The sequence below is a fragment of the Acomys minous genome, assembly GCF_964271855.1.
Source record: "Acomys minous genome assembly, chromosome: 12".
Lineage (NCBI taxonomy): Eukaryota > Metazoa > Chordata > Mammalia > Rodentia > Muridae > Acomys > Acomys minous.
This window is the reverse complement of record NC_140493.1, coordinates 11,816,988-11,831,984: the sequence shown is the minus strand read 5'-3', so window position 1 is coordinate 11,831,984 and position 14,997 is coordinate 11,816,988. Positions and strand designations below refer to the sequence as shown.

Below are 14,997 nucleotides of genomic sequence, written 5' to 3'. Positions count from 1 at the left end.
TTTTAGAATTTACTTTTTGCATATAAGTTTTATTCCATAATTACCTGTATATATCATTTATAAATAAATTTATAATGAACATATAATTTATAAACCCATAAATATATATTATGGTTATATATTCTAGAATTAATTATGCAGTTATTTAATTCATTCTTACTAAATATTAAATTAATTTTACTTTTCCTTGGAGAAGAGAAAATTAAGTATTATATTACAGTATAAATGGGAGCCTTGCCAATTTTAGGGTCTAATACTTCTTAATGTTTTAATGAAGAACATTTAGGTGTTATCTAGTTTATATATTTTTTGGTTTTTTTTTGTCATTAAAAATTAATACAATATATTTAATTATGGTCTCCTTACCTACCCACACATTTTCTTCCTCTCCTTTCTGTTTTTTAAAAGAAAACAAACAGGCAAACAAACAAACCCCCATAAATTAAAACAGAAAACAATGAAAATGTACAAGAAATATGGATATACACACACATACCCAATAAAAAACACAAAATCAGAAACAATAATATATAAATAAGAAAATGTAAGATAAAATAAGTGCCCAAACAAAACAATGTGACACACATACAGACACATGCGCGTGCGCACGCGCACGCGCACACACACACACACACACACACACACACACACACACATACACATACACACACATCTACAAAACCACCGTTGAGTTTGTTTTTTTATTGACTACTCCTGAGCATGGGGCCTACCCTTAAGTGCAGTTTATGTACTGTGTGAGACTCCACTGGAGAAAACACATTTTTCCTTTGTAAGCAGTTGTCAAGTGGAGACAGCTTCTTGGTTGGTGATGGGAGCTCATGTTCACTTCCTCTCCCAGCACTGGGGCTCCATATGGCTTGGTCCAGTGCAGCCTGTGCATGCTGCCACATTCATTGTGATTTCGTGTGTATGTTAGTTCTGTGCCTGGAAGACACCATTGTCTTGGTGTTGTCCATCCCTTCTGACTGCTACAGGATTTCTTCCTCCTCCTTCTCATGTCTCCCTGAGCCCTGACAAGCGGGCATTGATGAAGATATCCCACGTAGGACTGACACTCCTATTACACTTTACATTTGCACATCTCTTCATTAGTTGGAATCTTCTGCAGTAATGAAGCATTCTCTGATGATGGCTGAATCAGACTCTTGATCTATGGGTATAACAGAGTAGTGTTAGGAGTTATTTTGTTTAGATGTTCCTTTGGCAGAATAATAGCTTTTTATTTTTCCCCTTGGCAAATGGCCTGTCTAGTCTTAGGATCTTGGCTACCCAGGCAGTAACAGGCATGGGTTCCATCTCATGGAGTGGGCCTTGGGTCTAGTCAGATCATGGTTGATTTCTTCCACAACTTTTGTGTCACTGTTGCACCAGGATATCACATAGACAGGTCAGCATTGTAGCTAGCAGGGCTGGTGGTTACCTTTCTCCTCTGGTAGCATTCAGGAGCCTTCTAGTACCATGAACACTCGTCAGTGGGTGAGGGGAGTCTAGTTAGGCACCAACCAAAATTATCCATTTTCAATTAGGTATGTAAGTGTTGTATTCAGCAATAGGGCCTTGCTATCCTTTTGTGGAGAGCAACCAATCATCATGGAGATTTCCTAAGTGTGAGTTTCCCTGGGGCCTCCTTGGCCAACAAATTAATTGGATGCAACTCATTCCTGGTACTGAAAGTTTCACTTTGTAGCCAGAGTTGGGGTATTATCTCCCTTATTATTTGGTGAGCCATTTAAATTTTTTTCATATATGTATATATTTTAAGAAGCTACTTCTACAGTAGTAGGTTTCCATATGACTTCCCAAGTGGCCCTTTGTGTTTGGTTTTGTCTTAGTTATTGTTCTATTGCTGTGAAGAGAAGAGACATCATGTTCAAGGCAACACTTATAAAAGAATGCATTTAATTGGAGATTTGCTTAAAGTTTTAGGAAGTTAGTTCATGATCATCATGATGAGAAGCAGACAGGTGTAGCTCTGGAACCATAACTGAGAGATTCACATCCTTATCCATAGGCTGCAAGCAGAAAGACAGACAGTGGGCCTGGTGTAGACTTCTGAAATTTCAAAGTCTACTCCTGTAACAAGGCCAAACATACTCTAACAAGGCTACACTTCCTAGTCCTTCCCAAACAGTTCCATTCCCTGATAGCTAAGTGTTCAAATATGTGAGCCCGTGGAGGCCAATTTTAGTCAGACTACCCCAGTTGTATCTTCCATCACTCCCTCCACTGCCCCACTCTTCTTTCCCTCCCCATTTAAGTCTCCCACTCAAGTTTCCCCGTCTCTCTTTAACTATATGTTCTATTTCCCTTTCCTTAGGAGCCTCCTCTCTACAGCTCCTTACTTTATACCCAACTAATGTGGTTATACAGATTGTAGCTTGCCTATCAAAGTCTTAGAAGTTGATATCCACATATAAAAGCATATATACAATATATTTTTCTTTTTGGATCTGGTTTACCTCACACAGGATGTTTTTCTAGCTCCATTCATTAACCTATGGATTTTATGATTCAGTTTTCTTAGTAGCTGAATATTCTGTTGTGTAAATAAGTCACATTTTCTTTCCACTTGTCAGTTGTTGAATAACTAGGATGTTTCTAATTTATGGCTATTATCAACAGCACAGCAATGAATATGAATGAGCAAGTGTCTCTGTGGTAGGACATAGAGTCATTTAGATATATGTCCCAGAGGGGCATAGCTGGATCTTGAGGTATATTTGTTCCTGATTTCCTGAGGAATTACCACACTGATGTCCATAGTGGCTGTACAAGTTTGCACTTCCACCAGAGGTGGATAAGTATTCCGCTTTCCCTACATCTTCACCAGTATGAGTTGTCATTTGTTTTACTAATCTGGGCCATTCTGACTAGTTTTTTGATTTGCATTTCCTTGATGACTAATGATGTTGAATATTTCTTTAAGGGTTTCTTAGTGATGTGTGTTTCAGTTTTTGAGAACTCTCTATTTAATTCTGTACTCTTTTTAAATTGGGATTTTTGTTTTCTTGATGTCTGTTTTTTTTTTGAGTTCTTTATAGATTTTGGATATTAACCCTCTATCAGATGAGTAATTGGTAAAGCTCTTTCTGTATTCTCTAGACTGCCAATGTTTTCCAGGTAATGGTGTCCTTTGTCATTCAGAAGTTTCTCAGTTTCATGAGGTCCCATTTATTAGTTGCTCTTAGTGACAGTGATTTTGGTGTTCTGTTCAGAAAGTTCTGTCATATGTCAATGAGTGGAAGACTGTTACCACTTTCTCTTCTATCATATTCAGTGTCTTTGTCCATATGTTGATGTCCTTGTCCCTTTGGAGTTGGGTTTTGTGTGGAGTGATAAACATGGGTCTATTACCAGTCTTCTGAATACACCTATCCAGATTGAACAGTACCATTTGTTGAAGATATGATCTTTTCACCAGAGAGAGAGAGTGTGTGTGTGTGTGTGTATTCTTTGTTAAAAACAAAACAAAACAATGTACCTATAGGTGAGCATCTAGGTCTTCAATTTCATTCATCAACATTTTTCTTTTTATGCCAACATCATGCTGTTTTTATTATGATAACTCTATTGTATATCCCAAAATCAGGGATAGTGATACCTACAGCAGTTCCTTTATTATTACAGAATTATTTTAGCTATCCTTTTGTTGTTGTTGTGTGTGTGCACGTGCGCGCTCACACACATGCATGTGCACATGCATGTTTTCACATGAAGCTTAAAATTATCCTTTCAGGTTCTGTGAAGAATTGTGTGAGAATTTTGATGAGTATTGCATTAAATTTATAGATTACTTTGGGGAGAATGGACATTTTCACTATATTAATCCAGCTTATCAATGAGCAGGGAGATTTTTTAACTTTTGATATATTCAATTTCTTTCATTATTGTTTTAATGTTTTTATTATGTAAGTCTTTCACTGGCTTCATTAGAGTTATCCCAAGAAATGTTTTTTGAGTCTACTGTGAAAAGTATTGTTTTCCTGATTTCTTTCTCAGTCTGCCATTTATATATATAGAAAGGTGACTGATTTTTGTGAGTTAATTTTGTATTCTGCTACTTTACTAGAAGTGTTTATTGAAAATGAGCTTTTATTCTCCTGAGGTAATTGTTGTCTTGGAGGCTTACTGATGAATAACTGGCCCCTTTCTAGTTCTTTTTTAGTTCACAACTGGCTAGTTCAATTCAGGAGTTCTGGTTCAAATCCTCTGTCAGGTGACTTACTCAATCTGGCTTATTTCTTGGTCCTGGAATTGCTCTGCTTGGCCTCAAACTAACTCCAGAAATCTGCTTTAATCTCTTGGCTCCTTCTCATTCTCTGGTACATTCAGTCTTCAGTTGAGTTCTCTCCCTGCAGACTGACCTCTCTATTACTGTCCCAGTAAAACTGCCTCCCCGCCCCACTGTCTCTCTCTCTCTTCTATCTGCAGTAGAAGCAAGGACATTTTCTTGCCTAGTGTCTTGTTTGCCACATATGAACATGATAAACAGAAAGTGGGAATAAGATTAGCTGAAAGACAGTGGATACTGGAAAAAAAACTATTGAATTAGATCTACCCGTACTCTTTAAAGATGTTGCAACATCAGAATGGAACTCAGGGAATATGTTATGTTGGGAAATAGAGGTTTTGCCTCTCTTTTCATAGGTGATGAAAGTCTATGGGTTCTCTCTGTGTAAGAGAAGCTTCCAAAGTCAGGTTTGGTGGTACATAATCTTTAGTCCCAGCACTCAGGGATGAAGTTGTTTTTCTGCTTTTGTCTTTGTTGTTATTATTATTATTATTAGTTGTTGTTTTTTAACCAGGATAGTCTTGAACACCACCTGCCTCTGTCTCCCAGGGTGATGGGATTATAGGCATGTGCAAGCGTGCCCGGCTGAGCATTTGCATTTCTTGTTTGTTTGTTTGTTTGTTTGTTTGTTTTAAAATTTAACAGGTTTTATTTGGATGACAGTTGAGTTCAGTTCACTCTTCACATTCAAAGTGATACAAAGATCAGCATAAAAAACATTATTTCTAGGTTTTTTGTTTTTGTTGTTGTTCTTAAGTTTTATTCCTTCTCTTGTTTGTTTGTTCGAATGTTTGTTTTTGAAGCAGGGTTTCTCGGTGTAGCCTTGGCTGGCCTGGATTCACCTTGTAAACCAAGCAAACCTCAAACTCACAGAGATCACCTGCCTCTGCCTGTATGAGTGCTGGGATTACAGGTGTGCACCACAGAGCCTGGCACAGGGGTTGCATTTAAAAAAAATTTGTTTATTTTACATCTGGATTGTAGCCACCTCACTCCTCAACTCCCAGTCCCACCCCTTCCCTCATCCCCCTCCCTTTTCCCTTGGTCCTTAGAAAGGGAAGCCCTCCTCCCCATCATCAGACCTCAGCCTATCAAGTCTGATCTGGACTGCCTGTGTTCTCCTCCTCTGTGGCTGCCAAGGCTGCCCTGCCAGGGGGAAGTGGTCAACATGTGGAGACCAGTGTCCATGTCAGAAGCAGTCCTTACTCCCCATATTGTGGAACCCACAAGGAGACTGTGCTGCCTGTCTACTACATCTGAGCAGAGGTCTGTATCCTCACCATGCATGGCCCTCGGTTGGTGCATCAGTCTCTGCAGCACCCCCTCCTCTGCCCAGATATGTTGGCTCCATTGGTCTCCTTGTGGAGCTCCTGACCCCTCCAGATCCTTCTATTCTCCAACTCTTCCATAAGACTCTCTGTGCTCCACCCGAGTTTGGCTGTGAGTCTCAGCATCAGCTTGGATCCCCTGCTGGGTGGAGTCTTTCAGAGGACCTCTATGGTAGGCTTCCTTCCTGTTCCTTCTCTTCAGCTGATTCTGATGTCTAGTCTATTTGTCCTTCTGAATGAGAATTAAGTATTCTTCCTAGGGTTCTTGTTATTTAGTTTCTTTATGTCTGTGTATTGTTGTGTGGTTGTCTTGCATTATTTGGCTTATCTCTGCTTATAAGTGAGTATATACCATGCGTGTCTTTCTGGGTCTGGGTTACCGCACTCAGGTTGATCATTTCTAGTTCCATCCATTTGCTTGCAAATTTCAAGATTTCCTTATTTTTAATAGCTGAGTAGTATTCCATTATGTAAATGTATTCTTCATTTGGAGATATCTAGGTTGTTTCCAGATTCTGGCTATTACAAATAAAGCTGCTATGAACATAATTGAGCAAATGTCCTTGTTGTATGGTGGAGATTCTTTTGGGTATATGCCCAGGAATGGTATAGCTGGGTCTTTTTTGAGAAAACTCTAGATTGTTTCGCAAAGTGGTTGTATAAATTTGCACTCCCACCATCAGTTGAGGATTGTTTCCTTTTTTGCACATCCTCACCAGTATGGGCTGTCACTTGAGTTTTGATCTTAGCCATTCTGACAGGTGTAAGATAGAATCTCAGAGTTGTTTTGGTTTTATTAAGGATTTACAATCTGGCAAGGCATGGTGGTGCACACCTGTAATCCCAGCACTTTGGGAGGCAGGGGCAGGGGCAGGGGCAGGGGCAGGGGCATCTCTGGGTTCGAGACCAGCCTGGTCTCCAGAGGGAGTTCAGAACAGCCCAGGATACACAGATAAACCTTGCCTTGGAAAGAAAAAAGGAAGGGGCGGGGGGGGGGGGGAGGAAGGAAGGAAGGAAGGAAGATAGAAAGGATTTGCAAACTTACTGATTTTTTTTTTCAGAGAACCAACTCATAATTTCTATTGTTCGGTTTCTCTTTTATTGATTTCAGTCCTGAGTTTGATTATTTCTTGCCATCATTTTGATGGCTTTTTGTTCTAAAGCTTTCAGGTGTAATGTTAAGTTAGAACATGATTTCCATTTTTTTAAAAATTTGGACAGTTAGTGCTAGGAACTTGCCTGTTAGAACTTCCTTCATCGAATGTCTCATACATTTGAGTATGTTGCTTTTTTGTTTTTATTTAACTCCCAGACGGTTTTTATTTATTTGTTAATATATGTCTTGATCCATTTTTTTGTTCAGTAATGAGTTTTTCAGTTTCTGTGAGTTTATATACTTTCTGTTGTTGTTGATACTCACCTTTACTTCATGGTTGTCTGATAGGATACAATTTGAATTTTCTTATATCTGTTGAAACTTGTGTTAAGGTATGTGATCAATTTTTTGTGTGAAAGTTTCATGAGCTACTAAGAAGGAAGTATATTGTTTTGTGTTTGGGTAAAGTGTTCTGTAAATATCTCCTAGGTCCATTTGATTTACAATGTCACTTAACTTCAGCATTTCTTTGTTTAGTATTTGTCTGAATGACCTATTTGTGAGAATCAAGTATTGAAGTCTCCCACTATCTGTGTGTGAGGGTCAGTATGTGATTTAAGCTATAGTAATGTTTCTTTTATGAACTTCGCTGCCCTTGTGTTTGGAGCATAGATGTTAAGAAGTGTTGAGACTCTTTTAGTGGATTTTTCTTTTGAATAGTATATAGTGTCCTTTCCTACCTCTTCTGCTTAGATTTGGTTCAAAGTCTATTTTGTCAGACTTCATTCCTAGCTTCAAGGCTAGTAATGGGACTACAGCGATTGTAATGGGTAGCAGAGGAGTTAAAATCAACTACCTGAGTCCCAGCCCGGTGTGGCCATTCCCAGGCCGAGAGTGTTTCTATGGCTGACACAGAGGGATGCAGAGGGATGGCTGAGTGGATCCAAGTAGTTTATATCTTGGAGACAAAACCTTGTTTCTACATCAGCTTAAGCCTCTGTATTCTGTTGATTACTTTGTAGGATAGAAAACAAAACATTATATGATATCTACTTAAACATTCATCTTGTCTATACAAACTGTAACTTCACATTAGTAATTATTTGCAGATAGGTAAATAGAGTGATCCTGTATGGCAGAAGGCTGGCTACAAAGAAAGGCTGGGGTTCTTCTCTATACTGGGAAGCATCAGGAAATGCTTGCATCTTGTTTGGAGAAGTTTGAGAAACATTTTCATGACTCCCAGTCTCTTTGATTTGTGTGTGTGCTCATTTCTTGCTTTGAAGATGACTTTGTGTTTACATCTGTCACTGGCCCTGCTTTTCAGAAAGGCGTCTCATTAGCTGACCTTCGTGTCAGCTGTCCCTGCTTCCTGGTACCCTTATAGTTTATGGCCTACGGGCTTGTTCTTCCTCTATTTCAGAACTTATAAGTGACACATGCTCCAAGTATGAAGTTTTGTTCCTGTATAGTTTGAGCCAGCATAAGAAGTTACATTTATGTATTCTTCAGCATTAACAATGGACTCTCATTTGGTTTTTTCCCTATGCAAACACACACACACAACTTTAAGTTCAAAAGTGCTAACTTTATCATAGTATAAATTTTGTTATGTTTGTGATTTACTAATTATTTTAATATTGACATCGATTGTATTGTTAGAAGAGTATTTGTTTGGTTTTCAATAAGGACTGAAATTACTTTTTTTAAAAGACTAAGCAAAATGTCTTTAGTATAGAGATTGCTCACCTAAGTGCTGTTCTTGGTAAGCAATTTAAATTGTAAATATGTACACACTGTTTTATCATTTTCTTCCTTTTTTCAGTTCAATAATGGGAAATTTTCTGATTTTGTATTTTCCCAATTAAATAAACATCAGAATGTTTTCAGTTCATCTCAGAAAACAGAAGAGTTTGGAGCCTCATATGAGAGAATACACAGGTGAGCAGAGTGTGGGAGGAAAGATGCAGAGTGAGGGACACTATGTCACTAGTTTGAATTTTAAAGGACACAAATATTTTCAGCTGAGGATATAAGTAATATTACAGAAAAAAGCCATTATAATGAAACACATTTTTTAGTTAGTTAAATTTTGCCCTTTTAAACACTAACATACCATGCATACTAAAAGACTTCAGGGTGCCAGTTCTACACATGGATATTGCATGGACATGTCAAGCTCAGCCTCTGCACTTCCTCTTATTGCAGCCCACAGTTGTCCCAGCTTTTAGTAAGCACTATTCTACTGTAAAGGATGCTTTTATAGAATCTGCATATGAGAGAATATTTTTTCCTATCCTTCTGTGTCTGCCATTAATGTAATGTTCTCTAGTTTTGTCCATTTTGATATAACCTACATGGTTTTGTTTTTTGTGCTGGACACTATTCTGTGATTATATCCTGCATTTTAAAGACATTCATCTATTGATGGTCATAGAGTAATTCCGTGTCTTAGCTCTTGTGAATAGCACTATAATAAACAATGCTGCTGTGCCAATTTCATTTAGAGTTAGCTAGATCATCTGGTACATTTTCAGTTTTTGAGGGATCCTCATTGCTGTTCTTTAAAATGGTGATCCTATTTTTAGTTTATGTTTCTACACAACGTGTAAGAATTTCTGTTCATCTCCTTTTCAGCATTTGTTTATTTTTGCTGCTGCTGTTTATATTTTCTTTTTTAAAAGTGGCATGAGATGGTACCTCATTGTGACTTCACTTTTTATTTCCCTGAGGGCTGATCATGATGACCATATATTTTGGTCATATTTCTGTCTTTGAGGAAACACCATTTAAATAATTTGTTCATTTAGAAAGTTTTTAACAATTATTTCATCCATGCCTACATATGTGTCTGTGCCCTATGTCTGTGCCTGGTGCCTAAGGAGGCCAGCAGAGTACATTGGGTGCCCTGGAACTAGTGTTATAAGTAGTTGTGAGCACCATGTAGGTGCTGGAAATCAAACGCAGCTCCTTTGAGAGAGCAGCCAGTGTCTCAAGTGCTGAGCCATCTCTCCAACACAAATTTTCTCATTTTAAATTATGATTATTTGGTTATTTGAGCTAGTGTTTGTAAGTGAAAATGATCAAACCTTCCTGTTGAATATGGTTTTATTTATCCCAAAGTCTAGAAACTGATGATTTTCTTACTAACAGATCTGTGGCTATGTGTGAAGATCCTAGAAGCCTGTATGAAAGAAGACAGCCAGACTTTGCTATGGAAAAGACATCGGTGCAACACATTTGGGGAAATCAAGGGAAAGAATTTTCTAATCGTCTTGAAGATGTGATCCACCCAACTCAGAGACATCTGCTGGACAATCCCAACTCTTTCGTTAGTCACAACATGATTGATTTACTAAGCAGAGATCAGCCAGGGAGAAGGGCAGCCTTTTACAAGTGTGGTTATAGCAGCATGAGTGATCCCCATGTAGTTTCTGCTGATGAAAGTGATTCCACTGGTGGGATCATTAAAGGGAATTTTACAGTTCCACAAGCAGCTTTTCATAATCTACCTTTTAATACAAGTTACATAGAAACATGCCAGTCAAACAAGCCTTACAGGAAGGAGTACAAGAATAATGAAATAAATGAATTTAGAAGATCTTCTGAGAACGGTTGTTACCCAACCAGCAGTGGAAGAAAAGGTTGGTGTTGCACATTCAGTTTTTATTTATATAAATATATATATTACTGTGTTTCATTTATTTATACACATACACATATAATTGGATCTCCACATTCAAATGTTCTATATCTTCAGACTCAACTAACTATATAGACTAAAACTATTAAAGATGTCTTTGCTAAACATGTACAGACCTTTTTCTTACCATTATTTACAAATCAGTAGTATATATATGGCATTTAATAAGGTCTTTGGAGTTGGCCAGATGGCTTGTTACTGTCCCGAGTTTAACACGAGAACCCGTGGTGGAAAGAAAGAAGCAACAACTGAACGTTGCTCTCCGACCTCCACCCACATGCAGTATGTGTGAACACACACGCACGCACACGCACACACAAGCACTTTAAAAAAAGAGCATTCATACTGCACCAGATACTCTTAAGTCATCTGGAGGTGATATAAAGAATATGAGACAGTAATCATTACATAAATTGATAGGGCCATTTTATGCACGACTCTGGTGTATCAATGGATTTTCATATCTGTAGGGTAATAAGTAGAGGGGAAGGTTTTGGAACCAATTCCTATCAGATACCAAGAGATGAGTGGACAGTACATTAATTTATATAATGTGATTAGAGATATATAAAGCCACAGTTAGTATGTTTCACCGTATTACATCATGGACCACCAACGCCCCCTATGTGCACCCTTCTAAAATGCTTTGATTTAAAAATAAAAATTAATGATGCTAAATTTAGTTCAGTGTATGCTTTTATTTTTGAAGGAAAAATTGAAAGTGATGATCAGTTGAAAGCACTGCAGAGAAACACCCAGGAATACCCAGTGTACTCTATGTAAGTGTTTACTTAAATATAAAAATTTTAAGTTAGGATCTAGTATAAACATATATTCAAATTAATAAATGGGAGTTTGAGAAATGGCTCAGAGGTTAAGAGCACTGTCTGCTCTTCCAGAGGTCCTGAGTTCAATTCCCACCAACCACATGGTGGCTCACAGCTATCTGTAATGAGATGTAGTGCCCTCTTCTGGTGGGCAAGCAGGACATGGCATACATAATAAATAAGTAAGTGAAAATAATAAGTGGAACTTGAAATGGTAATATTTTTTGTTGGAAGGCAAGCAAACTGGTCTCAAAGAAGCCTTATCATTTTGTTTTTTACAATGAGTATTAGCAACTTCTTAAACACATGGTATTCACAAATTCCAGCCTCCAAATACCCTCTTATTTGACCATTTAGTGTTGAATATTCACCATTTATCTTCTAAATATCAATTTGTTGATTAACAGCAATAGAAGTATCATATGTGTAGAATGGTTATTGGCACAGACAGCGTACTGTCTCCCTTCGCGGTCCCCACAGGAATGCTACTAGACTCAGGGAGAGGGAGACTCCAGGGAGGTGGCATAGTAAGAACATCCTCATGTGTGGGCGTCGGAATTCCACATCCTCTGCACTCACCTCCCACAGACACCCCCTGTGACAGAGCAGATATCTTGAGGGGTGCCACCCCTATATCTCATTATTATTATGCTTTTTGTTACATGAAAACCATTTGCACAATATGATTTAGCTTCTGACTGCTGCTGGAGTAAAAAGTATTTTGTATCTTATATTTTTACTTGGATTCATTATGTCTTAAGACATGGTTTATTCTTTTGAGTTTTAAGGCTGCCTTGATGGCTTTTCTAAATAATTATCTACAATTATAGATAATTAAAGGAAATGTTATTTTAGCTAATAGTTACTAAATATTCCTATTTTTAAATAATAATTTAGCCAGATCTTTATGATTTGAAATGTACCATTCAAATTTTTGTTGTAGGATTAACATCTTATGGAAATCTTTAGAGTATCTATTGATAAAAGGAATTCATACATGTCATTTTATGAAGTTGGCATTTATTTATTAATTAAAACATAGGCTGTAATTCTAAAATTGAGAAATTAAATTTCTTGTTCTTCAGTTATCTGGAAGTTTATGAGAAAAATTTTGTTTGCCCTTGAGATTTAAATTCAGCCTTACCAAAGAGAGTTAGGATGCGTGGCACCGTGTTTCAAAACAACAACAACCAAAAGGAAAAGAAAACAAGAGCCTGATTCCCAGTCTTGGATGTGGCTCTGAGTTCCCTGCAGGATTGTGTCACAGTAGGGATGTTTCAGGGCTGGGTTGGACTTAGTACCTGCATTCCATCCCGGCACTGTGTAAAAGACCCGGTGTATTGGTGCACACTGGGAATCCCAGCACTGGGGCAGGGGAGAACAGGAGGATCCCTGGGTCCTGCTGCCAGCTAGTCTTCCCTACGCATCAAAACCCAGGTCCCCATGAGAGACTGTTTCTCAAACAACAAGGTTGATAAATCCTGAGGAACAAAACCTGAGGTTGAACTCTGACAACCCCATGTGCATACACATACTTGTGTACATGTGTGCATGCTTATGCACATACAGACACACACAAATATGACATGCACAGAAAATCTATGTTTAACCCATACATTTAAAAAATGGGCAGTTTGGCATATTACTTGTCTATCCGTATTGTTAAGTCATATAATTCTGATTTGAAATCCAGTTTTGAAATAATAATTTTGAATAACTGTCAGAGCAAATATGCTTTAATGCTTTTTTAAAAATAATTCCTAGGGATGATATTCCTTTGAAAGAAATACATCGTAAGCAGTCATGTGATTTTGACCATAATGAGGTAAAGCTAATTGTCACATTGCCTTTTTTTATATATTTTACTAATTTATTCATATTACATATAAATTGTTATCCCATCCCTTGTATCCTTCCATTCCTCCCTCCCTCCTGCTTTCCCCCTACTCCCCTCCCCTATGACTGTGACTGAGGGGGACTTCCTCCCCCCCATATATGCTCATAGGGTATCAAGTCTCTTCTTGGTAGCCTGCTGTCCTTCCTCTGAGTGCCCCCAGGTCTCCCCATCCAGGGGATGTGGTCAAATATGGGGCACCAGAGTTCCTGTGAAAGTCAGACCCCACTCTCCCTCAACTGTGGAGAATGGCCTGTCCATTGGCTAGATCTGGGTAGGGGTTCGAAGCTTACTGCACGTATTGTCCTTGGCTGGTGCCATAGTTTGATCAGGACCCCTGGGCCCATCAGAGTGTGGCACCTTTCCTTCTGCTAGTAATGGATTTCTTAGCAAATGTCTGCTCTGTGCTTGATGTTCCTAAGACTATTGAAATTTAAATTTATTTGGATAGGTTTTTCTTTGTGAAATTGCGTTTATTGAATGAAAGCAATATAAAGCAAAAGTGGCATAAAACTGACAGCTGGGATAGATATAAATGAACAATACTATGAGACTTAGGGTTGTTAAATTTTTGCCTCTTTCCTCTAGATCCCAATGGAAGGAAGAGGAATGTGCCCTTTAAAAGGGGGGTCGATGTCTACTGAGAAAATCTGTGAGCGTAACTATGTGATAACCTTATTATTTAAAAAAATAAAGAAGTAGAAATCAAATTTTAAAGGTTTTGAACTTCACCAGCAAGTATATATTTCATAGATATTTTAGAATAGACTATAGTAAAATTAATTCCTTAAAATTTCTTGTTTTCTTTCATAAAATAGTAACAATGAGCGTGCGCACGTGTACGTGCGCGTGCATACACACACACATTTGTGTATGTGTAGTTTAAGACAAACTATTTTAGAAAATGTCCCATACTGCATTTCCTCCTATGGTCCTTAGAGGTCACTGTAGTCCCGATTTTACCCTCAGTTTTTCCTTTTCCACCAGGGATTATGTTTTGAGGCATCCCTCTTTGTTGTTCGTGGCTGTCACATATTAGGTGTCTGTTCTGTTCTTGCTGCCCACCTTCTGTGCACTTGCATGCTCTAATTGATTCATGCATCTTCTGACAGTGCATACTGGCATTGTTAATATTTTGTCCTTGGCGATTCTGACTATTATTGATGTTTCTGGAACACACATATAAAATTTCTTTTTGAGTATATTTCTAGGAATAGAGCCACCCTTTCACATGATGCACATTTATTACCTTTTTAAGGTAACACAAAATTATTTCCCAGAGCCTAAGTGTCTACTTCTGCCTTCCATAGGCAGTGGGTAAGAATCATGACATGCTCACCTGTAATATGTAACCTGTTATCATCATTCAAACCCATGGTAGTTTTTGTTGTTAACTTTTTTGTTACTAATTAGGTCAGCAGTGTTTCACACTTCCCCCATATTACCTTCTGCTTTGTTTTTGGAACAAGATTTCACTGTGGTCCACGATCACACAGCTCTCACTCTGCCTCAGCCTCTCCACAGCTGGAGACCAATTGTTGAACATGAGCACAGCCCAGGGCTGTTTTCAAGATTCTTGGGTTTAATTAAGGAATGTGTCCTTTATAGTCTATATCTGGCTACATCTATTATGCCCTCTGTGTTTGCCCTGCCTCTTGTATACTAATTATTTATAAGCATATATATGCCAATGCTTCATATTTGAGTGACTTTTTGTCCTTACAAGTTTTGTAACTAGTAAGCATCCTAGAACAGCTCTACTGGTTATCTGGTCCTCAAGGATACTTAGAATATTTGGTGAACTTTTACAATTTTTATTAATTTACTTGCCTTTAAA

General features: G+C 38.0%; 1 protein-coding gene across 1 annotated transcript in view; it reads left to right on the top strand.

The window, feature by feature from the left end:
- REDIC1 (regulator of DNA class I crossover intermediates 1) overlaps positions 1 to 14,997 on the top strand; it is a 47,126-nt gene that overhangs the window by 26,704 nt on the left and 5,425 nt on the right. Inside the window, exons 7-11 of the mRNA XM_084748254.1 lie at positions 8,562 to 8,677; positions 9,890 to 10,380; positions 11,149 to 11,218; positions 13,031 to 13,091; positions 13,749 to 13,812. Coding sequence (XP_084604380.1) covers positions 8,562 to 8,677; positions 9,890 to 10,380; positions 11,149 to 11,218; positions 13,031 to 13,091; positions 13,749 to 13,812 — 802 coding nt within the window. The remainder of the gene's footprint in view (positions 1 to 8,561; positions 8,678 to 9,889; positions 10,381 to 11,148; positions 11,219 to 13,030; positions 13,092 to 13,748; positions 13,813 to 14,997) is intronic.